We start from the raw sequence: 26,017 nt of genomic DNA, 5'->3' as shown, positions 1-26,017 counted from the left end.
CATTCCTGGAAGATGTTGAGCCTAGAAACCTGTTACCTGCATCTGCAGGGACCAATAGGCGAAGGAACCCGGGGGCGAAAGAACTCTTTCCCGACTTTCTGGGAATTGTAGTTCTCTAAGGGTCTTGTAGGCGCTGAGTGCACAGCTAGAAACTACAACGTCCATAATGCTGCGCGCGGTGCGCCTTGCCTCTCCCCGGTGCCTCCGGCTCGGCTTCCCAGTACCGCCTCTTGGCGGCGGCAGCTGAGCCACTATGGCTGACGGCAGCGGCCCCGCCGAAGCGCCCAGTCCCCGGGGCTCCCCGGGCCGGGTGCTGCGGGTCCCGCGCCCGGTGGGCCCGGGAGGCGGCGGTGGCTGCTGCGGGGAGACGCCGAGGACGCCGGCGCTGGCGCTGCGCTTCGACAAGCCCATCAAGCAGGCCTTCTACAACACGGGGGCCGTGCTGTTCGTGTGCCTGTGTTGCGGCGCCGCCGTGCTCGTCTACTTCATCCTGGAGGCCTTCCTGCGGCCGCTGCTGTGGGCCGTGCTGTGCGGCACCTTCCTGCACCCCTTCAAGAGCTCGCTGACGCGCCTGGGCCGCCACTGGCTCCAGCGCCTGCACCGCGCGCACACGCCCATCGTGCTGGCCGCGCTGCTGCTGCCGCTCTGCTTCGCCGACTACGGCGTCGAGGCCCTGGGCGAGCAGGCGCTGCGCCGCCGCCGCCTGCTGCTGCTGCTGGGCGCGGGCGGCCCGCTCCTCTACGGCCTCTACAGCCTCGGCAGCTACCTGGGCGTGCAGGTGCTGCTGGCGCACGTCGGCGCGCTCATCTGCCGCGGGCTCGACTACTTCAGCAGCCTGTGGGTGAGTGAGCGGCGGCCCGGCCTCCGTCCGTGGGCCCGGCCGGCGCGCGGCTGTCCGCACTACACACCCCTGAGTCCCGGCGGTGCCGTCCTGCAGCTCCTCCTCACCAGTGCGGGGACCCTCCAAAGTCTCCGCCCTCCTTCCCGTGCCCCTGAAGACCTCGGCCCGCTTCCTTCCAAAGAGAGAGCGGGTGTGGCTCGCAGCAGCCTCCCTGTCCCCCGGCCCCATCTTAATAGACTCTCTACTGGGGACGTGTCCCCAGGTGGGGGGAATCGCAGTGCGGCTCTGCAGGTTGAGTTTTGAGCATGGGCGGGTGGACTTGAATTTACCCCTGGCCAGAGGAGGGGCAGGGTGGTGGTGGCCCCGGCCATCTTCAGTTCTCACGGGGGACTTTTCTGGATGGCAGCAGGAAGAGATCTAACGGATCCTAGTCCAGCTTGACATTCTGCAGATGGGACAGGTGATTTTTTTTTTTTTTTTTTTTTTTTTTCCCCCAACCAGACAGGCCAGGGCTAGTTAGGGACAAGGAAGGGAGCGGTTGACTTCAGTTGCTCAAGTCCTAAAACAAAGCATTCTTCAAAGGCCCGTGCAGTTTCTGAGTTCAGATGAGAGGCCCCCGGGCCTGCTTCACGCCACAGTCTACTTCTTGGGAACCACCTGCGGAGGGAAAGCTGTACCACAGTACCTCGCCTCCCGCCTGGATTACTTATGCAGGCTGGGTGAAGGAGTGGTACATTTGTGATTCTTGGATCACCCTGAGCTTATTTTCTTAGAAAATTAGGGAGCTTTAGAATTGGAAGGGATTTTGAAGGTAATCTAGGGGCATACTTCCTAACTCAGACTAGATTGTAGACCAATTAATACCCAGCTGTTTAACTGAGGTCTGTTAAAAACAGGTGGCTGTTTAATGCACATTTGTCAAACTAATTTGGCTATTTTGTCAATAGGCTAATTTGTCAATAAACAATACCCTTTAAGAATAACTTTATTCGCTTTTGTCAGTGTTCAGGGTGCCTTGACATCGAGTTGCAAAATAATTCCCCGTATGTGTCTAACAGGGTTTTGACTTGCCAAGGTTATTTGTAGAGTGATGCTTGATCCCAGAACTCCTGTATTCCCTTGCTCTATCAGGGCCACCTCTCAGTTTCCATCAAAAGGTGATTGAACATGTTGATGGATACTAGGCTTTGTGTAGGGTTTTTTTTTTTTTTTTAAGATTTCATTTATTTATTTGACAGAGAGACACGGTGAGAGAGGGAACATAAGCAGGGGGAGCAGGAGAGGGAGAAGCAGGCTTCCTGTTGAGCAGGCAGCCTGATGCAGGGCTCGATCCCAGGACCCTGGGACCATGACCTGAGCCGAAGGCAGATGCTTAAGGACTGAGCCACTCAGGCGCCCCTATGTAGAGGTTTTAAAGGAATAAGATGCAGGCCTTATTTTCAAGGTGCATATAATTTTATGTGAACATGTTCTCCTGGAGAAGACACACACACACACATGCCATGGTAATGGGGAACCCCTCGTCCATAATTTTGGGATGCAGCCTATGATCAGACAGACAAGCTTTGGCCTCTAAGTGGCCTGGGCTATTTCATTTGTGGGAGGAAGGAGGGATGTGGAATGACCTTTGAACTCACAGGGCTTGCTGGATTGTCAGATGGGAGAGATCCCGGAGTTTATACACTTTTTACTGCCAGATGCCTGCCACTTTTCAGGAGAGGCTTCTTAGGCACAGAGAATGTGGTTGTTCCCGAGGTCACACAATGTGAAGAAAGTCATGCTTTGCTTTTACGGAGTATGCCATGTCTCCTTTGCCCTGTTATACCTTCAGTGCTATTTCTCCTTTACCTTGTTGCACAGTTCAGTTGATTGAATGGCTCATATAAGGCAGAATACTGAATGCTATTAAGAAATATAAATATAGGGGCACCTGGGTGGCTCAGTGGGTTAAGGCTCTGACTTCCGCTCGGGTCATGATCTCAAGGTCCTGTGATCGAGCCCTACATCGGGCTCTCTGCTCAGCAGAGAGCCTGCTTCCCCCTCTCTCTGTCTCTCTTCTTGCCTCTCTCTCTCTCTGCCTGCTGCTCTGCCTACTTCTGATCTCTCTCTGTCAAGTAAGTACGATCTTTAAAAAAAAAAAAAAAAAAATATATATATATATATATATATATATATATATAAATACAGTGACTTGATTTCTATCCAAGAAATTCAGTCTTGTCAGAGGCAGACACATGTAAGGTTTCTGCTGACATTTTTACTGTCGATACTGCAATTTAGTGTAAATTATTTTAGGCAAGGCCAAATAGGGTATCCACCAAACTGTAGCAAATTGGAAAATAAAAGGTCTAATGTGTGAATAGTGTAATTTCATACTTCAGGATCAGTGGAAAGTGGGGGCATTTCTTCTAGTTACCCTCAGTGAAAAGAGATGAGGAATTTAAGTACCAGTGGGGAAGTGCCTGTAGCTGCATATATGTCATTTTGTGTATCTCTACAGAGGAGAAACCCTCATTTTTGTATTTTACTTAACTACTCTAATCTGAGTTGAGGATGAGTGGAAGAGAAGTAAGGGCCAATATTGATTTTGTGGCAGGGAATGGGGGTTAGGGTAGTGAAGTTAATTAATGATTTTTAAAAGACTTGAAACAGCAGTTTGACTGCAGTGATGGGGCGTGGGAGAAGTGGGGTGGGGAAAACAAAACCATTATAACAGAAACCGTATGAGTTAACTAGGAGTGAGTGGGAGTGGTAGAGGGGGTTAAATTGAATGAGAAGGTCCCCTAGGTTGATCTGAGTTTGAGAGAAATGAGGCTTGCAATTGTGCTTTCTTGAACCAGCACTTAGGCATGGGTGGTTGGATGGGGTGAGGTGTACTTGGGAAACAGAGACAGGGAGTCCTCAGCTCTCAGCCAAAAAGGCTGATTAAAGCTTGACACGAAGTGGAGGAATGTTGGGTGACTGGGCAAGGGGCCCACTCTGTAACTTTTCTATCTCATAGTTCACCGTCACTGTGGTTCTCTGAGCCCAAGCAGAGCGGGCTGGCATTGAAAAAGAGTCAAAGTTTTCTAGACAACTTGTACATTTGAGCCTGCTGCTGAAGAGGGACGTAGATGAGAAAGGCAGGGAGAAAAGTCACATATAAGCAAATCTACGTTTTGTAGAGCCGACAGTTCATACGTTTAAGGTCCAACTTCTGAGAATCTATCATATGCTAGGTGCCGGATTAGGTGTTTTCATGGGTGTTGCTTTATTCTCACGATTGTCCTGTGAAGGAGGGAGGAATTTTGTTGGTTTAGCGGTTGACTTAGAGATTGATCTGTTTATTCTGTCAGTAAAAGCTATTCAGCAGACCTATCAGTAAGTCCTTTTGTCATCAGAATTCTCTGAGTAACCTTTGGTAAGAATTTTTAAAAAGGTTTCCCCCGCTACATTGTGTTTAAATGTTTTAGTTTAACTTTCTAAAATAAAAATTGATTTTAATTATTTGGGGGAAAGAAACAAAAGAATATCAGGACTGGACTAACCATGGATATTCCCCCAAAGGCCCTTGGATTCTAGTCATCTAGTGACCTTGGTCATCTATTCTTTTATCCTTGTATCTGTTCAGCTATTTCCAAGTGGTTTGGAAATAGTTTTCCTTTGTAGTGGCTTCAGTACCTGTATTTTCCTTTTTTGCTTATCCTTCTAGTTCAGTTCCTTTTCACCTCACTCTTGTGGTTTCTTCAGTCTCCTAACACTCTGTCCTGCTTACAAGTACAGACTAGTCATTTATGGTATGAGTAGCTCTTTTAAACGGTTTCAAATGTTAGAATTTTGTATGGACTTAGTAAGTGGTTTCTAAACACTTAAAAAAAAATCACCTGTTGCACCATGCTCACATGTGACACAGTCCTTGGGGCCCTTGGCACCTTCCCATGATGTGGAGTTGTCAAGATAAATCTGAAAAAAAGCTAATACCCACCCCTCCCCCACCCCTTTGCTGGGAGTGTTTTGATGTTCCTCTCCTTCTTAGTTCAGACATGTTAGAATATTTGGAGACCATTTACAGTTTTTGCAATAGTGATAGATTTGATTTCTCCATGGTCCCCGATGCCACTGTTTCCATGTTACTTTATATAGAAGTACGAAGAAAGGTGAGAAGACTGTAAATTCTATTTATTTAATTTATTTTGTAAGTAATCTCTCTGCCCAACATAGGGCTTGAACTGAGATCAAAAGTCGCTTGACCTTCTGACTAAGCCAGCCAGGCGCCCCGAGACTGTAAATTCTAAACCGAGCTCTGTCAGTAACTTGTTTTGTGACCTTGGATTGACCAGGGCTCTTCTCTGAGCTACTAAACTCCAGTTGGTGAAGTGTGGGTTTGGCTCGGGTGATTTCTAAGGTTCCTCGTGCGGTTCCGAAGTGTTTGTCAGTGCTGCTCAAAAGGCTCTTAGCAAGTGCACATCCGTCAGCCAGCCAGGCCCCCTCCATCCCACTTCTGAACCTCTCCTAGGTGTGTTTTTGCTCGCCTGGCATCCGTGAGGAGGAACGTTTCCAGTGCTTAGGTTCTTTTTCAAAGACTTTGATTATAAAAGGTTCTTTTTTTTTTTTTTTAAAGATTTTATTTATTTATTTGACAGAGATAGACATAGCGAGAGAGGAACACAAGCAGGGGGAGTGGGAGAGGGAGAAGCAGGCTTCCTGCTGAGCAGGGAGCCCGATGCGGGGCTCAATCCGAGGACCCTGGGATCATGACCTGAGCTGAAGGCAGACGCTCAACCGACTGAGCCACCCTGGCGCCCCTGATTAGAAAAGGTTCTTGACTCTAAGTTGCCACACCATAAAAGAGTACAGTTTTCAAATTAGAATAAAGCAGGTTTAAAGGAGGTCAAAGTACCTGAAGCTACGAGGGATTGAGATGTGCACGTTTGTGCAGTTGGGATGGTTCTCTGTGCTTTTCTTCTCTCGGTAAGACTTGGGAAGCTGTTTCACGAAAACCTGCAACAGCAACAAGCCGAGTTGCTTTTCTGCTTAATTCCCACATGATGATAAATACAACAATCTCAAAGGCAAAGTCTGCTAATGCACTTAATATTTTAATTAATCAGAAAAGCGTATGTGGTTAATTAGCTGGATGAAAGGAAATTGGATTGTTTATTAGCTTGCTTGTAGTGCTAAATAAATGCCTCCAGTTTTTAGGGGGCATCTTATATGGTATCTAGCGCACATGGGTGCTTTAAAATGAGTATTGAATGTGCATTTGAGAAGGATACATTGTTTTAAAGAACATAAATTTGAGGAAGTATGACCTCTTATTTATAATCTGTGGTTCATTGATTTATGGCTGGAAGAAAATTCATACTTGAACAGGTTTGCTCAGAGGCTAAACATAGAGACAGAAATAAAAAAACTCTTAAAGACACACTTGTAGGAATCCATCCTAGAAATTATGTATGAAATTTGAAAGTACAAATCTTTATTTTTGGTAAAGTCGTCTTAAAGAATATTTAGCAGTTTCAAAAATTGATTCAAGTAAAACCTGTTTGTTACATAAGAATCAATTTAAGCAGCATAGAAGTCTATATGGTAAAGTGAATAATTTCTTTTCTCTGCCACCATTCCCACTGTGTAGATGTTACTGTTACTCTTTGATGAATAGCCTTCTAAATTTATTTGTATGCTTATGTGAACATATAAAGTATAGGGTTTTGTTTTACCATACAAAAATTGGTAACATAAATATATAAGTTTGCACCTTGCTCTTTATCATTGTATTAGAGAACATCTTTCCTTGTTAGCACTTATAGATAAAATTCTTTCTTTTTAATAGTACTATAGTATAAAAAAACTTTTTTTCAGGTGTTTTAGGAAGTGTCCCTGTCAGATTATTATAGCTCAGAATTTGTATTAGGATAATCTGATAAACATTTTTTAAACATTGATAATTTGTATAGTATGGCTTAGCAAAAAATCTCTGGTGCTTACAAATGGTCATGCTTTTTGAATTAATAATATTCTGTGACTCTTTTCTGAGGAGACACTTCAGAATATTGAAAGAAAAAACTCATTGGCCAAGAGAGGTTTTTTTTAAGTTAAAAAAACATTTGCTATTTATGGGGCACCTGGGTGGTTCAATCGTTAAGTGTCTGCCTTCAGCCCAGGTCATGATCCCAGTCTCCTGGGATCGAGCCCTGCATCGGGCTCCTTGCTCTGTGGGGAGCCTGCTTTTCCCTCTCCCACTCCCCCTGCTTGTGTTCCCTCTCTTGCTGTCTCTCTCTCTATCAAATAAATAAAATTAAAAAAAAAATTGCTATTTATAAAGATAATAATCTTAGAAAATTCAGCACTTGAAGAAAAACAGAAATAAGCAAATTACCTCCAGAAATCCAACCATCCAGAGGTAATATTTTTAAATATTTTGGCAAGTGTATTTTCACTATTGTAAATTTACACATGTATGCATTTATGCTGTGTCATTGAATGTAGATATTCATCACGCCTTTGAAAGTCTGAATAATTATTCCAGTTTTTTGAGGTACCATTATTTAAAGAGTCCCTTATAAAATGACGTTTAGGTTGTTTCTAATTTTTTAATATTTTATGCTGCCGTGGTGAACATTTTCATATCTCTGTGCACAGTCTGTAGTGCTTCTGTAAACCAAGTTTAGAAGTGGAATTGGGGAGTGTATTTAATAAGTTGTTATTTTATTTTTAATTTTTATTATTTTATTTTTTTGAAAGAACGTGAGCAGCAGTGGTGGAGGGGCAGAGGGAGGGAATCTTAAGCAGGCTCCACGCCCAGTGCAGAGCCCCATGACCCTGAGGTCACAAACTGAGCCGAAATCAAGAGTCGGGCATGTAACCGACTGAGCCACCCACCTGCCCTTAGTAAGTGGTTATTTTAAACTGAAATGAGATTATCCATGAGTTTCAGGTTTACTAGGTGAAAATATGTGCTTCTCTTTGGACCATGCTTTTCCCTTAAAAAATCTGAAATATGAAGTCTTTTCTCTCCCTGTAGGCGATACTGATTCCTTATGAGTCCAGGTAAGAATCAGAAACTTATTGGAGATCAGTTTTAAAACATCATGGGCTTAAATTATGAAAAGATAGGCCTTTTTTGATCCTTTCGATCAGCGTCTCACTGAGAGCAGACTCTCCTGCTTTGTCATCCCTGACAGCTTTTGCTCAAATAAAATATTCCATTTTTAGACAGCTATAGTTTGTTAGAAAAATTTATCCTCATACTGAGCTGATATGTGCTGCTTCCTAATTCCCACATATTTATCCTGCTCAGGACCATGGGCGATTAAGGCGAATGTGTCTCCCAGAAGACATTCTCCTAGCTATTTGAAGATAGTTATGAAATCTTGATATTTCCTTCTCTTTTCTAAGCTAAGCAATTTTTTCTCCCCCATGTATATGTGTATCTCCTATGTTGTGATTTCTCTTTCCTTTCCCATTCTGAATTTTATTGCTATGGTTCAGTAGTGCAAAAGTCATTGAAACAGTCATTTCTCCTGATATGAGAGTTATTAAGAGGCACTCACACCATTTATACTGCTGACTCACTGAACTGGAAAGTAGCTTAGCTGTCCTTTTTCTGTTCAATACTTGTGCAGTTGAGTTTTAAACCTAAGAGCAGACTTTTGCATCTTTCTATTAAATTTAATCTTATTTTAATTAGCCCTTTTCTAGCTTCAGAATATAATTTTGAATCATTACAGTCATCTCAGTTTTTATTGACTGTTCCCAGTTTTGTGTAACCTGGGAGTTCACTTAATAAGCCTTCTAATCTCTAACCTGAATTACTGACTAAATGTTTCGTGGGGTGGGCTGATAACCCGTGTGTGGCATAACCATTGAAAACGGACCATTTACTGAGGATCATTTTTTATTTCAGCAATTTGTAGTCACCCAAACAGACTTTTTTATTTTTTATTTTTGCTTGTGAATACTGGAGTGGCTGTTCGTCTTTATTTTTTAGCACACTCCCTTCTTTCTCCTCACTGTTAAGAAAGCAGACTCTGGATCCAGATTCCTGTGTTCTAATCCTGGCTCTGTCACTTTTTAGCTGTGTGACCTTGAGGAGGTCATGCCCCCAAAGTCTCAGTTTCTTTCATTTGTAAAATGGGGATGGGAATAGTACTGATTTCGGGGGGTTATGAGGATTTAATGAGTTCATATATATATAAAGCATTAGAACAGAGTCTGGTCCGTAGTAAGTGTTATATAAATGTACTATTTTTATACTCAGATTTTGGTCCGAGCTCTACAGCCCTACCTCAGATTCTCTGAATTACCAGGTTAAATTTGTGTGATTCTGCGGGCTTGAACTGTTTTGAAGCAGCTGTGGTCTCACTTCCCAGGTGCTCATATTAACTGGGGCTTAAGATCTCTTGATATTTCATCTACTGGAGTTGTTTGAAGAAGAATATTTTAATATCCTTTCCATGATAAGATAATTAGTGCTCATTAAAGGCTCTTTGGAAAATACACAAAAAAGTAAAAGGAAAACCAAAATCCCACCATGAAAATAGAACTACTAACTTCTTAGTACATTTCCTTTACCTCCCGCCACACGGTAGATACAATCATGTCATATGGATGCGATTTTTGTATTTTGCTTTTTCTTTAAGAATATCTTAGGAGTGTTTCTAACTATATAGTTTTGTTTAAAAAAAAAACAATTTTAATGGCTGCGCACATTTTATTGAGAAAATCCTCCTTACTCACTTCCCAGCTGTGGGACTTACTAGATTATCCACTTTTCACTATTCTAAATGGTACTGTGATGAACTTCTTTATGTTATAAAGGCTTTTGCAGAATTTATTCTTATTTAGTAAAGTTCCAAAGCTGAAGTCTCAGGTCAGAAGCTGTGAATGTTTTAAGACCAAAAGACTATTTTATTGATTGATATGACCCAAATAAAGTAGGAGATAGTTTTTGTTTTCCCCCTCTTTTGTAGTGATTAGTTCTTTTTCTTCATTCTCTGACTTAAAGTTGTGGGGGTTTTTTGTTTGTTTGTTTTTAATTTGCCTCCCCCCCCCAAGATTCAGGTTATTTTATTTTATTTTTAAAGACTTATTTATTTTGAGAGAAAGCGTGTGCATGAGCGGGAGGGGCAGAGTGAGAGGGAGAGAGAATCTCAAGTAGATTCCACACTGAGTGTGGTGCCAGATGTGGGGCTTGATCTTAAGACCCTGAGATTAGGACCTGATCGGAAACCAAGAATTAAACGTTTAATGAACTGCACCACCCAGGTTACCCTCAGGTACTTTTAATAGGTTCTTGGTGCTCACATCGTTGTGGGTTATGTATTCCTTCCATCTTCCGTAAATGTTAGTAGAGAGTTTCTGAGTTTCTGTGTAGGCTCTTGTAGGTATTTCTTTAGTGCTAGATCCCTTGGTTTAGTGGTGGGAAAACTGAGGAGGGGACCCTGGTGGTTCCTTTGTCCTCAGCTCTTGCAGTTTCTTCCTCTGGTAATTTTTTTTTCTTTTAGCTACACTTCTTGAGCTGTGCACGCAGCTCAACTAGGGTTAACCATCTGTTACCTGGATTATTTCAGGGGTCACACTTCACCTGGCTGCCTTCTTCCTAGCTTTTTAAGAAAATTATTTTCACAGTTAACAAGCAGAGTTCATAGGATGTGATAGAATCTTTTAACCTGATTCTTTTGGGAAACTTTCTTTCTCTCTCTCTTCTTTTAAGATTAATTTATTTATTTGAGAGAAAAAAGAGTGAGCATGAGTGGGAGGGGCAGTAGGAGAGAGAGAATGTCAAGCAGACTGAATGCTGAGCATGGAGTGCCATCCCAGGACCCTGAGATCATGACCTGAGCCAAAACCAAGAGTCTTTGACAAATTGTGCCACCCGGGCGTCCTGGGGAAGCTTTCTTTTTTGTTGTTCTTTTTAAATATTAATGTATAGAGAAACTTGAGGAATTCTACCATATTAAGCTCTCGCTTTAAGTCCATAGCTTAAAAATGAATATTTTTATCTTAAGCATCTTTATGTATACAATAGCTTTTGAACTTCAACGTATCTTAAAACTATATGGTATTTTTTTGTTGTTAAGACTGTTCTTTTTTTTTTTTTTAAGAGTTTTGTTTATTTATTTGACAGAGATCGCAAGTAGGCAGAGAGGCAGGCAGAGAGAGAGGAAGGGAAGCAGGCTCCCTGCTGAGCAGAGAGCCCGATGTGGGGCTTGATCCCAGGACCCCAGGATCATGACCTGAGCCGAAGGCAGAGGCTTTAACCCACTGAGCCACCCAGGCGCCCCTCTTTTTAAGATTTTTATTTTTAAGTCATCTGTGCACCCAATGTGGGGCTCAAACTCACAACCCTGGGATCAAAAGCCACACGCTCCACTGATTGAGCCAACCAGGCACTGTGAGACTCTTTAAATAATATTGCTACATGGACGCCTGGGTGGCTCAGTCATTAAGCATCTGCCTTCGGCTCAGGTCATGACCCCAGAGTCCTGGGATTGAGGCCCACATCAGGCTCCCTGCTCGGCGGGAAGCCTGTTTCTCCCTCTCCTACTCCCCCAGCTTGTGTTCCCTCTCTCTCTTTCAAATCATAATCATAATAATAATAACAACAACAACAACAACAACAACAACAACAACATTGCTGCATATGCTGGATTTCAAATGCTTGTTCATTTTAAATCTTGATTTATCTACACAGAAGGGGAAAGTCTACACATGTGTTTAGCATGACCACCTTCATCTTATCTGTGTTGTATCCACAGCTCTCATAGATGTATAGATGTTTACAGATTTTTGTATGATTATATGTTTATTTTCATGTATATATATTTACAACTGTGTCTATATTTCATTTAAGATCTGGACGTTGGTAGTTGGCTATGTGTTGACTGTTTCATTCAAGTGGAATGCAAGCACTGAACGCTACTTGAGAGCAGTTTCAATTCCTGTCTGGATTATATTGCTTTTTCATTTAGGTGGGTCCCTTTTTCTAAGAAAGTCTAGCTTAAGATCAGTAGAGGCTGATCCTGTGAACTGAAGTGAATTTTTTGTGTAGTGTTACATGTTGCATTTAACATTCTTTAAAATTATCTTTAGAAAATGTGCTTTAATCCTTCTTTAATCTTTAATACAAATGTTATGCTTTAACATGTCTGTCTTTTAATTATATAGAATCTTCATTTTCAAATGGTTCTTTAAAAATAAATATATCTTAAAAAGTAGGGCACCCTTGCACCATCATGGCCACTTCTGAGTGTCAAACTTAAGGGGGATATAGCTAAGCAGTCAAGTGTGTGAGCAACAGTTATGGGAACCAGAGGTATTTACTCAGGATGAGAGAAGGGGACTGGGCTCTATGGGTGGAGGGAAGGAGGAGATAAAATGTGGACACTTGTTGCATGTATTTGAAGGACTGTCCTGTGAAAGAGCGGTTTAAACAGATCTCTGTAACCATGAGGGAGAGGTGTCAGAGCAATGAGTAGCTTCAGGGAGACAAATCTGTTCAGTGTCAGGATGATCAGTATCAGCTGCTCAAAATAATGAGTTCCCTGTTACTTGGGACTCTTTACTGTTAGCAGGGTACCTGCTAGGATATTGTGGAGTGATGTTTCTTCAGGGACTCTTGTCTCCAGGTCTTAAGCTTATGAAAGCATTAGGTTCTCATAAATAAAAACAAAATTCAGTTATCTAGAGCAGTAATTGGCCTATCTAAAGTAGTTTTTAGAGCTGCTGATTAAAAATCAGGGTTGATTGAAGGTAGGTCTTTGCTTAGAGTCTGATGTGGAACAAAACATTACTTTCTAAGAAGCTTTGCTGATTTGGAACCCTAAAGGAGGATGTTGTATTTTAGCAAGATCCCCCGATGAGTCCGACGTGACCCATTTTGAATTTGGGGAAGGCAACGGAGGGAGACAAGCAGTCCAGGAGGTTCCACATCAACTCAGGGAAACACAAATGCCTATACGTAGGGGCCAAAAATGTTAGCGTTTTTGCCCTCTACATTGAGGATACACTGAAGCTTTTTATAGTGGTCTTTTGGGCCATTTCACCCTTTCTTGAGAGATGGGAGTTCACCCCCAGTGGTATTTTTAGGAAATGAAGTCAGGCCCCATGACTTTAGGTTCTGTACCTGATGCAGGTCATTTTGGGGTTAAACAAAAAGCTTGAGTTCAGGTTTGTCCTCAACACTGGTGTGTCTTAGAACAGACCTGATTCCTCAGGCAATAGATAGAAGCCCATTCAGGGTAGGCTGGCACATACCCAATCCTTTTGACCAGGGGCCTCAGAGCAGGGCTGGATTTAACTGAGAGGAGTCCTGAACTGAGGTTTCATCTGTCTTATGACCTTTAAAAAAATTTTATTCCCTGTGAAATAATTTTGTTAATGACATCTATGCCAAATTATTCTGTCATTCTACTGGTCTTTTTTCCCCCCCTAGTCTAACTTCTACCTTCAGATACTGTTGCTAAGAATAAATTGAGTCTTCTAAAGACAAGTGCTAGATTTTTATTTAAGTAAAAATGTTAACTCTTAATAAATTTTCAGCATCCCTGGCTGGCTCATGGAGAATTCCAGTGTTCCTGGTTATTGTTTTCCTGATGTCTGTGGGTACCCTCTATGAGAAACAGAATGGAAAAGAGTCTTCTGGTAAGAAATGGGGCATTCTATTAATATTACTTTAAGAAGTATTTGAAAAAGTAGCTTTATTGAAAAAAAAACATGTAATGATGAAAGTGCTTTAAATCTGTTTTAAAATTTATGGTATTTTCTGAAGAGAAAATAAACATATAAAATATTTTAGGTTTTAAGACTGTGCCTGACTCCTCCCCGCTTTTTTTCATTTTTGAAAGGTATAATTCAGGGTCGCCTGGGTGGTTCAGTGGGGTAAGCCTCTGCCTTCAGCTCAGGTCATGATCTCAGGGTCCTGGGATGGAGCCCCACATCGGGCTCTCTGCTCAGCAGGGAGCCTGCTCACCCTGCCCCACCTGCCTTTCAGCCTACTTGTGATTTTTCTCTGTCAAATACATAAAATCTTAAAAAAAAAACATTAATTCATATAAAATTAACTATTAGCTTTCTAAATGTGGATTTAGTACATTTACATTGTTGTGCAACCACTACTTCTGTCTAGGTTTAGGACATTTTAATAGGAAAACCTGTATCCATTAAGCAGCTTGCCATGAAGTTAGGTTATTTATTTGAAATCTTTTCTCTTTCTTTATTTTTAAAGATTTTATTTATTTGAGAGAGAGACAGACAGAGACAGAGAGAACACGAGCAGGGGGAGGGGCAGGAAGAGAGGGAGAAGCAGTCTCCCCGCTGATCAAGGAACCTGATTCAGGACTTGATCTCACAACCCTAGGACCATGACCTGAGCCAAAGGCAGGTGCTTAACCTACTGAGCCACCCAGGTGCCCAAGATCTTTTTTCTTAATGTAGGCACTTACCACTCTAAATTGTCCCCTTAGAACTGCTTTTCCATCCCATAAATTTCGTTTGTTGTGTTTCCATTTTCTTGGGGTCGAGATACTCTTTGATTTCCTTTTTGATTTCTTCTTTGACACGTTGGTTAATCGGAATTGCATTGTTTAATTTCCATATCTTTGTGAGTTTTCCAATTTTTTTGTTGGTTGTGCTTTTGGTGTCCTATCTAAAAACACCATTGCCAAATTCAAGGTAGATCTTGGGTCCTGCAGCTTTGCTGAATTTATTCATAAGCTTTAATAGTTTTTTATGGCTTCTGTAGGATCATGTATATATAAGATCGTGTCATCTGTGAAAAAAGATAGTTTTACTTCTTTCTAATTCAGATGTTTCTTTTTTGGCCTGGCTGCTCTGGCTGGAACTTTCAGTAAAAGCTGAATACACCATTTTCTCTTAAGGAGTATTTTTAAATATCCTGGTTGCAAGTGATTTATATCCAGAAACAGTTTATTAAAGATACAGGTTTCTAATGAGTTGTAAGGTGGGGTATGGGGTGGCCAGATATTAATGGTCCTCAGATCATCAGACTGGACCTCTCCTTATTCATCCCTGTGGAAATAGCTGTGACTAGAGAGGCCGATCTGACCAGCACACGGTTTCTACAGCAACTGACATATGTTCCTTCTTTCTGAGAGTTATACATAAAGTAAAAGCAAATTACTACTTGCAGCACATTTTTCAAAAAAATTAATTTCCCTGGTATTTTGTTGTCACTAAGTTGGAGAAACAAACAAAAAGAAAATAAAAATCATTCAAAATCTCACTCTCCACCTAAATGTTAACTAATGGCTTAAGACTCCTATGCCTTCAGACTTTAAAACCCCGGAAAACTGGCTCATGGTGAAGGTTCTCCTTTGTGATCAACATTTTAAACTCTGTGTCACGAGCATCTTTCCGTGACCCGCATTCTTCTACAGCAGTACTCTTAGCCTCTTCATTGTGTGTTAGTCACAAGGTGTTTGGTACAGCTACCTCATAGTTTTTGTTTTTGTTTTTTAATTAAGTTGCTCTTTGGTTTTTATTTTGTTTGGAAACCTTATCTCTCTGACAATGGAAAATAGGGAAGATTTTATTTTGTTCTCTCTCTCGGTTTTCTTTGCTTGGCCTATCTTCCTGGTCACAATCTGTTAGACTCTGTGGTTCTGTATCAGACCAGTAGACATGAACTTCCTGTTTTGACAGCTGTTGTCGAAACCTTAGTGGTCACTACTTGTTCCTCTTGGTACCTTTATCTCTCCCCACCACCCCTTTTCTGCTAAGAGTGATGATTCAGATAACTCCGCTTATCCCTCACCCTTCATCCCAGGATGGTTTTCTTTTTTTGTTTATCTGGAAAGTTCCTTCCTTCCTTTCTTTCCTTCCTTCCTCTCTCTCCCTTCCTCCCTCCCTTCCTTCCTTCCTTCCTTACTTCTGAGATATATTTGACGTATATTATTAAATCACTCAGGTGTACAACAAGGATTTGTTTGTTTTTTCTTTTTTTTTAAAGATTTTATTTATTTATTTGACAGACAGAGATGACAAGTAGGCAGAGAGGCAGGCAGAGAGAGAGAGGGAAGCATGCTCCCTGCTGAGCAGAGAGCCCGATGTGGGGCTCAATCCCAGGACCCTGGGATCATGACCTGAGCCGAAGGCAGAGGCTTTAACCCACTGAGCCACCCAGGTGCCCCTACAACAAGGATTTGATGTTTGAACAGCACATTGAAAAGTGATTGTAAGAAATCTAGTTAACATCCGTCACCTTATGTAGTTACAAAAAAGTATTTTTTTTTCTTGCGATGAGGACTTTTAAGATCTACTCTCTTGATAACTCTCAAATATGCAGTACAGTATTATTTGCTTGCTCTAGACACCATGCTGTACGTGACATCTCTATGACTTATTTTGTAATGAGTTTGTACTTTTTAATCCCCTTCATCCATTTTTTTCTGTCTCTTACCCCCAGCTCTGGCAGTCACCAATCTGTTTTCTATATCTGTGAGCTTGGTGTGCATTTGTGTGTGTGTGTGTATGTAAGTTTCCACATACAAGTGAGAGCATATGGTATTTGTCTTTCTCTGAGTTATTTCACTTAGCATAATGCCCTGAAGGTTCATCCATATTGTTACAAATGGCAAGATTTCTTCTTCTTCTTATTCCATTGTGTACATATATCACATTTTCTTTATCCATTCATCCATTGATGGACACTTAGGTTGTCTCCATATCGTGGCGATTGTTAAGTAATACTATAATGTACATGGGGCCATATAAGTCTTTTCCAGTTACTGTTTTTGTTTTCTTTGTATAAATACACCGAAGTGGAATTGCTGGATCTTATGGTAGTTTGGTGTTTAATTTCTTAAGGACAGTGTTCTCATCTTGACTACTTTTGTCCAGGACTAAGTTAGTATGTTGCTATAAGTATATGAATGGTGTAGGTTAGAATGGATTTCTTGGGTGTAAATTCTAGTCTGCTATGGGGCTCCTGGATGGCACAGTCGGTTAAGCCTCTGACTCTTGGTTTGGCTCAGGTCATGATCTCATGGTTGTGAGATTGAATCCTATGTTGACTTTTTGCTGAGCGCAGAGTCTGATAGTTTTTCTCACCCTTTCCCTTTGCCCCTCCCTGCCTTGCTTGTTTTCTCTTTCTCTCTCTCTCTCAAATAAGTCTTTAAAAAAAAATTCTAGTCAGCTGGTGATGGCACCTTAGGGAGCTGTGCAGCGGGATTCTAAGACCAAGTTTTGAGCTGTGGGAGAAAAAAGGCCATGTTTGATTCCTACCATTATTATTTTTCATGTTTGATTATTATTTTCAGTGATAAACCCGGCATAGTATTGTGCTGGCATGCCAGCCAGATTTCTGGTATTTGTATTTTAGACTACTACAGGGAAGGAAATCACAGGGACACAGAACACATGTTGAGAACAGATTTGGAAATGTTGGTTTTGTTTTGTTTTGTTTACTCTCATTCCAGTCTATTTCAGAATATTTTTTTAAAGATTTATTTATTAGCGAGAGAGAAAGAGTGAGTGCAGGGAGGGGCAGAGGGAGAGGGAGAGAGACTCTCAAGCAGACTCCTCACTGAGCTTTGGAGCCCGACCTGGGGCCAGATCCCGAAACCTTGAGATCGTCCCCGGAGCCAAAACCAAGTCTTGGGCTCTGAACTGACTGAGCCACCCAGGTGCTCCCAGAATAGATTATTCTTTTTTTTTTTTAGAAGATTGATTGATTGATTGATTGATTGATTTGATAGAGAGAGAGAGACTGCGAGAGAGGGAACACAAGCAGGGGGAGTGGGAGAAGGAGAAGCAGGCTCCCCACCGAGCAGGGAGACCAATCCAGGGCTCGATCCCAGGACCCTGAGACCATGACCTGAGCCGAAGGCAGAGGCTTAATGACTGAGTCATCCAGCTGCCCCGATTATTCTTGATCTAGAGTCCTTTTACAGATTTCTAGTCTAGGTAATCTTCATCATAAAATAAGCCTTTTAAACTTTTTGTTCCCCTAAATTTCTGAGTCTTCTTGCCTCTAGAACCTTGTTTCTTTTAGGCATCAGGACCCAAACCATCTAGTCAATATCAGGACAACCTTCCACTTGTATTATATTCAGTTCTGTCCCGTAGATGTCATGATAGTGTACTTAGGCACAGGAAGGCTTTAATGCATGCCGTGGCAATGTGTGCACTTATTATTTCCTTATCATTTCTACTGTCCCATTTTAGGTCCTGAATCCCACTGGATTCACAGGATTAGCGCTTTGGATCAAAGCATCAAGGTTGTTTAGTTCCTAGATCTGGGAAACTCTTATGGATCATTGTGGAGTTAGTTTCAGTGATTCCTTCTGAACCCAGGGGCCTTACTCTATGGTTTTCTCATAGACCTTGGGAACTCTTCCTTGGCATTTTCTGGAACTCCAAGATAATGGAAGGAAGCACTGTTAAGTGCCTATTGTGTTTCAAAATGTACTTTTTAATCCATAAATACCCCCCAACCTTCCCCCCACCAAAAAACTTTTGAAAGTGGATATGTCCATTTTGGTGATGAAGGCATTTAATTTAGAGTTTAGGTAACTTGCTCACACAGGCAACTGGTAGAACTAAGATTGATTAATTGATTTAAAAATTTTACTTACAAGGGACGCCTGGGTGGCTCAGTTGGTTAAGCAGCTGCCTTCGGCTCAGGTCATGATCCCGGCGTCCTGGGATCGAGTCCCACATCGGGCTCCTTGCTCGGCGGGGAGCCTGCTTCTCCCTCTGCCTCTGCCTGCCATTCTGTCTGTCTGTGCTTGCTCTCTCTCCCTCTCTCTCTGACGAATAAATAAAATCTTTAAAAAAAAAATTTTTACTTACTTGACAGAGAGAGACAGTGAGAGAGGGAACACGGGCCGGGGGGCAGGGAGAGGGAGGAGCAGGCCTCCCACTGAGTAGGGAGCCCAATACGGGGCTCGATTCCAGGACCCCAGGATCATGACCTGAGCCGAAGGCAGACGCTTAACGACTGAGCCACCCAGGCTCCCCTGGAACTAATATTTAAAACTGAGGGTCCTTGACCCTAAGCCTGGTGTTCTTCCTGTTCACCAGGCTCTTTGAACAAGTGTCAGTCATTCTGAAAAGGGAGTGACTGCTGATCTCTCTTGTACTCACTTATAGTCAGTGATGAGCTCCTCAGTCTTACCTGTGGTTCCGGTTAGCCTACCACAAGTTCAGGAACTAGCTGCTCTGCCTCCTGGATCATTTCTCAATTGGTAGAAACCTGGAGTCCAACTTCAGGGTATGCCTTTGGCTTGTGAGGAGAGAACACTCTCATTGTTAATAATTGCACCATAAGTGAGGCCCCGCTGGGCTCTTTAAACATGTTATCTTACATAATTTTCTTAATAATCCCGTGGGATTGGTACTTATTTTACAGATGAAGAAACGGAGACTCACCATTTACTCTGAGTAAATTTACACTTAGAAGTGCCTTTTCAAAAGCTAGGCAAACAAGCACCATATGTACTTGTACTACGTGGTCACCCAGTCTGACAAGTATGGGCAAGTACAGCTGGGTCCGTTCCTCCAGATGCCGGGGCTTGTTTATAAATGGTCAGAGATACCTTGGCAGGGAAGGCTCAGTAGTTGCCTTAATCATTTGGGGTAACATGTAACATGAGTGAACACGTTTGGTCCAGTTGAGTCCAAACTGGAAGAAGAGAAGAAACAAACTGAGTTTCTTACTGCTCATCTGTTACTGCCCCATCTGACATGGTCAGTTAAATAGACCTAGAGAAACTGCTACTGGTCCATATCCAAGCCCTTGCTACTGACCGTAGTGGAGCGAAGTGATACTAGAAGCCCTTGAGGAGGTATATTTTCCACATTAGTGATGGAAACAGAAGCCTTCTTCAAAGGGAGCTTTGCATGCTGGGGAGATTTTACTTGGTATGTGGTAGAGCCCCTTCCAGTAAGTATCCTTGGATGTATTTCTGGCATCTGCCACTATCACTGTGAATAAGCAGTAAGGAGATCGAGTATCTCCTCATTTACACTGTTCTCGAAATATATCATCCTCGTATTAGAAACGTTATTGTGCCCGTTGTTGCGCTGGCCCTATTAACAGATACTGTGTGAACATGTGATCAGTGTCTTACGTGCCAGACCATGTGTTTCTGTCCCCTAGTGCTGGGCTGCTAATGTTAGTGGCCTGCTTGTTTGGCCTTGTGTAGATCGCTGTTATTTGGGCCTCCGCCTGACCCTGGCCCTGCCCTGGGTAGATGGATACTTGAAACCTTGGATGCTCTTCCTTTTTTTGTTTATGGTTCTTAGGTCCCAAGATTATGTGCCCTTGTCTGTGTGTCTATTTTTAGCTGGAGCTTCTTTTCTAGTACCGTGGCTTTGCCTAGGTTCTCTGTCCTGGCGTTCTTGTGTGTTTATTCATTGTTTCTGCCAGAACCCTTGGGGTTTTTGAAGTGCGGGAGGATATCACTAAGGCAGAAATGATTGAAGTGCCAGTTTGATGAATGAGAACAGTTGTCAAATCTTACATCCATAATCTTCAGACACTCTGCATTTCCCCCGTGTGCTACTCTTCATGCCTTCGCGAAGTTTCAGGCACTCTAAAAATTTGTCTAATTACTTGTGCATCAGCGAGGATGATATTGTGTAGTTTTCATTGATTTAGCTATGATTCATGGAATACAGACTGCATTATTTTAGTGACATCAGCAAATTGGAGAGTCTTTAAGTGATAATTGTGAAGGTTTAATTAATTGGTCTTAACTTTTCCTCAAGTCTGTCAGTGCCTACTGGATGCAAGATATTTCACATAACTCTGTGGGGAGATCTTGAAATATGTGCTAAAGGCCTAAGATCTAGGAAAATGGCTGTAAAATGAAGTAGAAAGGGGATGATAGGCACGACAAATACTGTAGGAGTACTAGTGGCTTATCTCATAGTTTATACTGTTGGGTCCGTGATCAAAGGAACGAGACTGATACAAAGCGAAGGTCAAGCAAAGCTTTATTTCGCGCCAAGCATCGAGAATCAAACTGACCAGTCAGGGCCGTCTCTTACAAAGAGGCGACCCCTCCCAGCCTCACAGGCTAACTTTTATAAAGGTGGTTGAGCCTGGCTATACACAGGTGGTCAATGAGATTGCAATACACAGAGAAAACTGCACAGTCATGCTAGGTCACACACGGGTGGCCAATTGAATTTCAATTTACCCTAGTAGATATATGCGCGCCCCACTGATTGGATGTCTCCAGCTCGCCTGACCCACCCTTATATCTGGGCTTTGCAAGTAAGTTCCTCTGGGAGGGTCAGGGTCATCTAAGTTCACTGCATAAACACAAAATGGCTCCCTCTGGCTAAGTAGGCCCTTACAATACTACCAAACCCAATAGTTTTGCAATAGCTAACATTTTTTGAGCAAGCCTTTCACACCAGGCATTGTTCTGATTACTTCATATGTATTGTTTCACTTAACTGTCACATGAAATAGGAATTTATATAAGCCCCATTTCATACATGAGGATTTTGAGTGACTTACCTATGGTCATCAAGCTAGTAAGGAATAGACCTGGGATTTGAACCTGGACAGTCTCGTTTCCTCACCTGTGCTCGCAGCCACTAGGTTGCACAAGTGGTACTGCCTGGGGGCCTAGTAAATATGAGATGCTCCGATCTCCCTCTGCGTCCTTGCATCTCTTCCCTCTTCTCATTGCAGCCTTTGTCCTGGCCTTATTGGGCTTCTTAGGGTCCTTTGAAAAGGACATTCTGCTACATCTGCTTTTTTATTAGTCTTTTGGAAAATCTTTTCTCCACCTACCTCTGAGACACCAGCCTCTCAAATCCCCTCCAAGATTGACTTCCTGTGTCTTTTTAAAATCTGGATAACATATTGAGATGGGTTATAAGGGTGATATCTTTTACCATTCTTGTCAGGCCCTTGGAGGCCCCTCCCTGACCTCCCAAGCATGGATTAGGTTTCCATCTTCTGTGCTCCTCAAATATGCTATGCCTGTTTTTACATTAGCTTCTCACTTACTGACTCATAACTAATAATCTAAATATCAAACTGAGCTTGGGACTTGGGTCTCAGGCTCTTATGTCAGCATGTAGCCTAGTCACCTGTTTGGTGAAATAGGACTTAGTGGGAGTTGAGAAGTATGTCAGACTGCAGCCAAACTGAAAATCCATTGTTGAGGAGCTGTAACGTCGTTACTGCAGAGCAACTTAATACAAGGGACTCATTTTTTAGAATCTCTCAAAGATGAGTCACTACTTGATTAAATTGCTTGTGAAGAGGTGGGTTTAGTAATTTAGGACCCTCGACTAGTCTTTAATCTTACATCAGGGAGGACACTTCGTTTGAATTCTGACTGGAAGTCTTTTTCTGCTTCTGCTCTGCTGTCCCAGGTCATCAGTCATCAGGCATTTCCATCCTCTGCTCTCTAGTGGAGCCCGAGAAACCTCTCTCGGGTGCGCAGAAAGCCAAGTGCTGTCTTGTCTCTGGTGTAATCAGTTTGTTTTTGAAAATTCTGTCAGGAAGTCTAAAGAAGCACGTTAATCTGTCCAAATCTTCCTCTGTTTCCCCTCTGTCATTGTTGTCATGTTATTCCCTCGTGGTTATCTTTACAACCTTAATCTGGAAACTTGGGGCTTACCTTTGACCCTTCATCTTTCATTTCATTTATGGGTTCATCATCAGGTCTGGTCCACTTTGACTACTCCCTGCCTCTTAAATGCAGCCACTTTTTTTTTTTTCTTTTAAGATTTTTATTTATTTATTTGACAGAGAGAGATCACAAGTAGGCAGAGAGGCAGGCAGAGAGAGACAAAGGGGAAAGCAGGCTCCCCACTGAGCAGAGAGCCCCATGCGAGGCTCCATCCCAGGACCCTGGGACGAGAACCTGAGCTGAAGGCAGAAGCCTTAATCCACTGAGCCACCCAGGTGCTGCATAAATGCAGCCACTTTTCTGACATCTCCCCTGCTAGCTGCTGCAGACCGTGCCATCATCTTGTCTTGCCTGTAGTATTGCTGTCACTTCTCTCCCTGTACCCATTCTTGGTCCCCTCCAATCTGCTCTTGACCAGACAACAAGCATGATCTTTATATATCTCAAAACTGTTCATTTATTTGCAAACCGGGAGGCTGGGTGTGCTTCTGAAGGGCAACATATAGAGATCCTTGCCGTGCTGAGCCTGTCTTGTATCTTGTGTCCATGCTGATAATCCCGAGCACCAAACTGTGCCTCAGTGTTGCAGGGGAACACTGGGGGAAACTGCGAAAAGCGTAGACAGGATCTTTCTGTGTCGTTTCTTACAGTTGCACATAAAGCTACAATTATCTCAGTGACGTTTCAGTAGAAATACTATCCTGTTTAAAATTCTTCACTCCTTCCCTTCTCCTTTAGAATAAAGCCCGAGGTACTTACCATGGTCTTCTGTGACTTGCATCATCTGGCTCTCTATGTCCAGCCTGGTTTATTCGATACCAGATTCCTGCTAGCTGTGTTCCAGACACACTGACCTTCTTACACTATCTTTATCATGCTAGTGTCTTCACTTAACAGCCTTCCTACTCACTTCCTGCTGCCCCAAATGTTATTCTTTACATTCTTTTGATGAATGCCTTTTCATCCTTGGTATATCAACTTCATTTTCTTTTCTCTTTTTGGCATTTTATTTTATTTTAACTTAAATTCAATTTAATTAACATAGGGTATTATAGTTTCAGTGATAGAATTTAGTGATTCATCAGTTGAATCTAACATCCAATGCTCATTCCATCGAGTGCTCTCCTTAATGCCCATTACCCATATACCTCCCCACCCACCCATCTCCCTCCAGCAACCCTCAATGTGTTTCCTATAGTGAGGAGTCTCTTATGGTTTGTCTCCCTCGCTGTTTTCATCTTATTTTTCCTTCCCTTTCCCCCTATGTTCATCTCTTTTGTTTCTTAAATTCCATATATGAGTGAAATCATATATTTGTCTTTCTCTGACTCATTTTGCTTAGCATAATACCCTCTAGTTCTATCCATGTCATTGCAAATGGTAAGATTTCATTCTTTTTGATGGCTGTGTGTGTGTGTGTGTGTGTGTGTGTGTGTACCACCTCTTCTTTATCCATTCATCTGTCGATGGACATCTAGGTTCTTTCATAGTTTGGCTATTGTGGACATTGCTGTTGTAAACATTTGGGGTGCACGTGCCCCTTTGTATCACTATGTTTGTATCCTTTGGGTAAATACCTAATAGTGCAGTTGCTGCTTCATAGAGCAGTTTTATTTTTAACTTTTGAGGAACCTCCGTAATGTCTTCCAGAGTGACTGCATCAGTTTGCATTCCCACCAACACTGTAGGAGGGTTCCCGTTTCTCTGCATCCTCTCCAATATCTGTTGTTTCCTGAGTTGTTAATTTTAGCCATTCTGACAGGTGGTTTTGTGGTTTTGATTTATATTTTTCTGATGCCGAGTGATATGGAGCATTTTTTCATGTGTCTGTTGGCCATTTTAATGTCTTCTTTGGAGAAATGTCCATGTCTTCTGCCCATTTCTTGACTGGATTATTTTCTTTGGGGTGTAAGTTCTTCATAGATTTTGGATACTAGCCCTTTATCTGATAAGACATTTGCAAATATCTTCTCCCATTCCATAGGTTGCCTTTTAGTCTTGTGGACTATTTCCTTTGCTGTGCAAAAGCTTTTTACCTTGATGTCAAGTCCCAATAGTTCATTTTTGCTTTTGTTTCCCTAGCTTCTGGAGATGAATTTAGTAAGAAGTTGCTACAGCGGATGTTAAAGAGGTTGCTGCTCATGTTCTCCTCTAGGATTTTGTTGAATTCCTATCTCACATTGAGGTCTTTCATCCATTTTGAGTATATTTTTGCATATGGTACAAGAGAATGGTCCATTTTCATTCTTCTGCATGTGGCTGTCCAGTTTTCCCACACCATTTGTTGAAGAGACTGTCTTTTTTCTGTTGATGATTCTTTCTTGCTTTGTCAAAGATCAGTTGACCACAGAGGTGAGGGTGCATTTCTGGGTTCTATATTCTGTTCTGTTGATCTCTGTGTCTGTTTTTTGCCAGTACAATACTGTCTTGATGATTACAGCTTTGTAACATAGCTTGAAGTCTGGAATTGTGATGCCACCAGCTTTGGTTTTCTTTTTCAACATTTCTTTGGCTATCCAGGGTCTTTTCCAGTTCCATACAAATTTTAGGATTATTCATTCTAGCTCTGTGAAAAAAGTTTATGGTATTTTGATAGGGATTGCATTGAATGTGTAGATTGCTCTGGGTAGCATAGACATTTTAACAGTATTTGTTCTTCCAATCCATGGGCATGGAATATTTTTCCATTCTTCTGTCTTCCTCAGTTTCTTTCATGAGTGTTCTATACAGAGTACAGATCCTTTTCATCTTTGGTTAGGTGTATTCCTAAGTATCTAATGGTTTTTGGTGCAATTGTAAATGGGATCAGTTCCTTGAATTCTCTTTCTTTTGCCTCATTGTTAGTGTATAGAAATGCGACTAACTTCTGTGCATTGATTTTATATCCTGCGACTTTGCTGAATTCCTTTATCAGTTCTAGCAGTTTTTTGGTGGAGTCTTTTGGGTTTTCTACATAGAGAATCATGTCATCTGCGAAGAGTTGACTTCTTCTTTGCCAATTTGGTTGCCTTTTATTTCTTTTCGTTGTCTGATTCTCAGCTTCTTTTTCATTTCTTAAAGAGAAGTTATTCCTGATTCTTCAGACTAAGTCAGATTTTTTTGTGTTAGGAGTTCATAAAATAGCTAGTATGTTTCCTTTACAGCAGTCATCATAGTTGGTATACATTCACATTTGTGTGGTTTTTTGTTTTTTGTTTTTTTAGTTTTTATTTTTAAGTAACCTGTGTACCCAGTGTGGGGCTCAAACTTACAACCCTGAGACCAAGAGTAGCACACATGCTCTATCAAGTGAGCCAGCCAGGTGCCCCCCGCCCCTTTTTAAAGGTGAATTAACAAATTATTCCCTAAGTAGGGTAAGAATTTTTTTTCCCCTGTGGTTCTTTAATTCGTATCCATCTCTTCCACTAGACTCCATGGGGGCAGGGTCTATGTCTTTATCCCTAGCATTCAATACAGTGAGTAATGAGAACATGTGAGACATGAGAGGCAATGTCTTTTCCTCTCATCCTCTTCCCTTATTGGCGTGAAAGAAACACCTTTCATACTTAGGCCAGAAGAATAGGTCCCAGCTCTT

General features: G+C 42.0%; 1 protein-coding gene across 6 annotated transcripts in view; it reads left to right on the top strand.

Moving 5' to 3' along the window:
• Nucleotides 1–235: 235 nt before the first annotated feature.
• The window catches only part of TMEM245 (transmembrane protein 245), a 96,601-nt gene continuing 70,819 nt past the window's right edge, over nucleotides 236–26,017 (top strand). For all 6 annotated transcript variants that reach the window (XR_004383047.1, XM_032860805.1, XM_032860808.1 and 3 more), the window contains exons 1-3: nucleotides 236–841; nucleotides 11,676–11,793; nucleotides 13,364–13,465. Coding sequence is in view for 5 of the 6 variants with exons in the window: in XM_032860805.1 (XP_032716696.1) it covers nucleotides 254–841; nucleotides 11,676–11,793; nucleotides 13,364–13,465 (808 nt within the window). In the remaining variant the exon portion in view is untranslated. The remainder of the gene's footprint in view (nucleotides 842–11,675; nucleotides 11,794–13,363; nucleotides 13,466–26,017) is intronic.

The sequence above is a fragment of the Lontra canadensis genome, unplaced genomic scaffold (assembly GCF_010015895.1).
Source record: "Lontra canadensis isolate GAN:19392208 unplaced genomic scaffold, GSC_riverotter_1.0 scaffold19, whole genome shotgun sequence".
NCBI lineage: Eukaryota > Metazoa > Chordata > Mammalia > Carnivora > Mustelidae > Lontra > Lontra canadensis.
The sequence above is the reverse complement of the archived record's forward strand: the minus strand, read 5'-3'. Positions and strand labels throughout refer to the sequence as shown.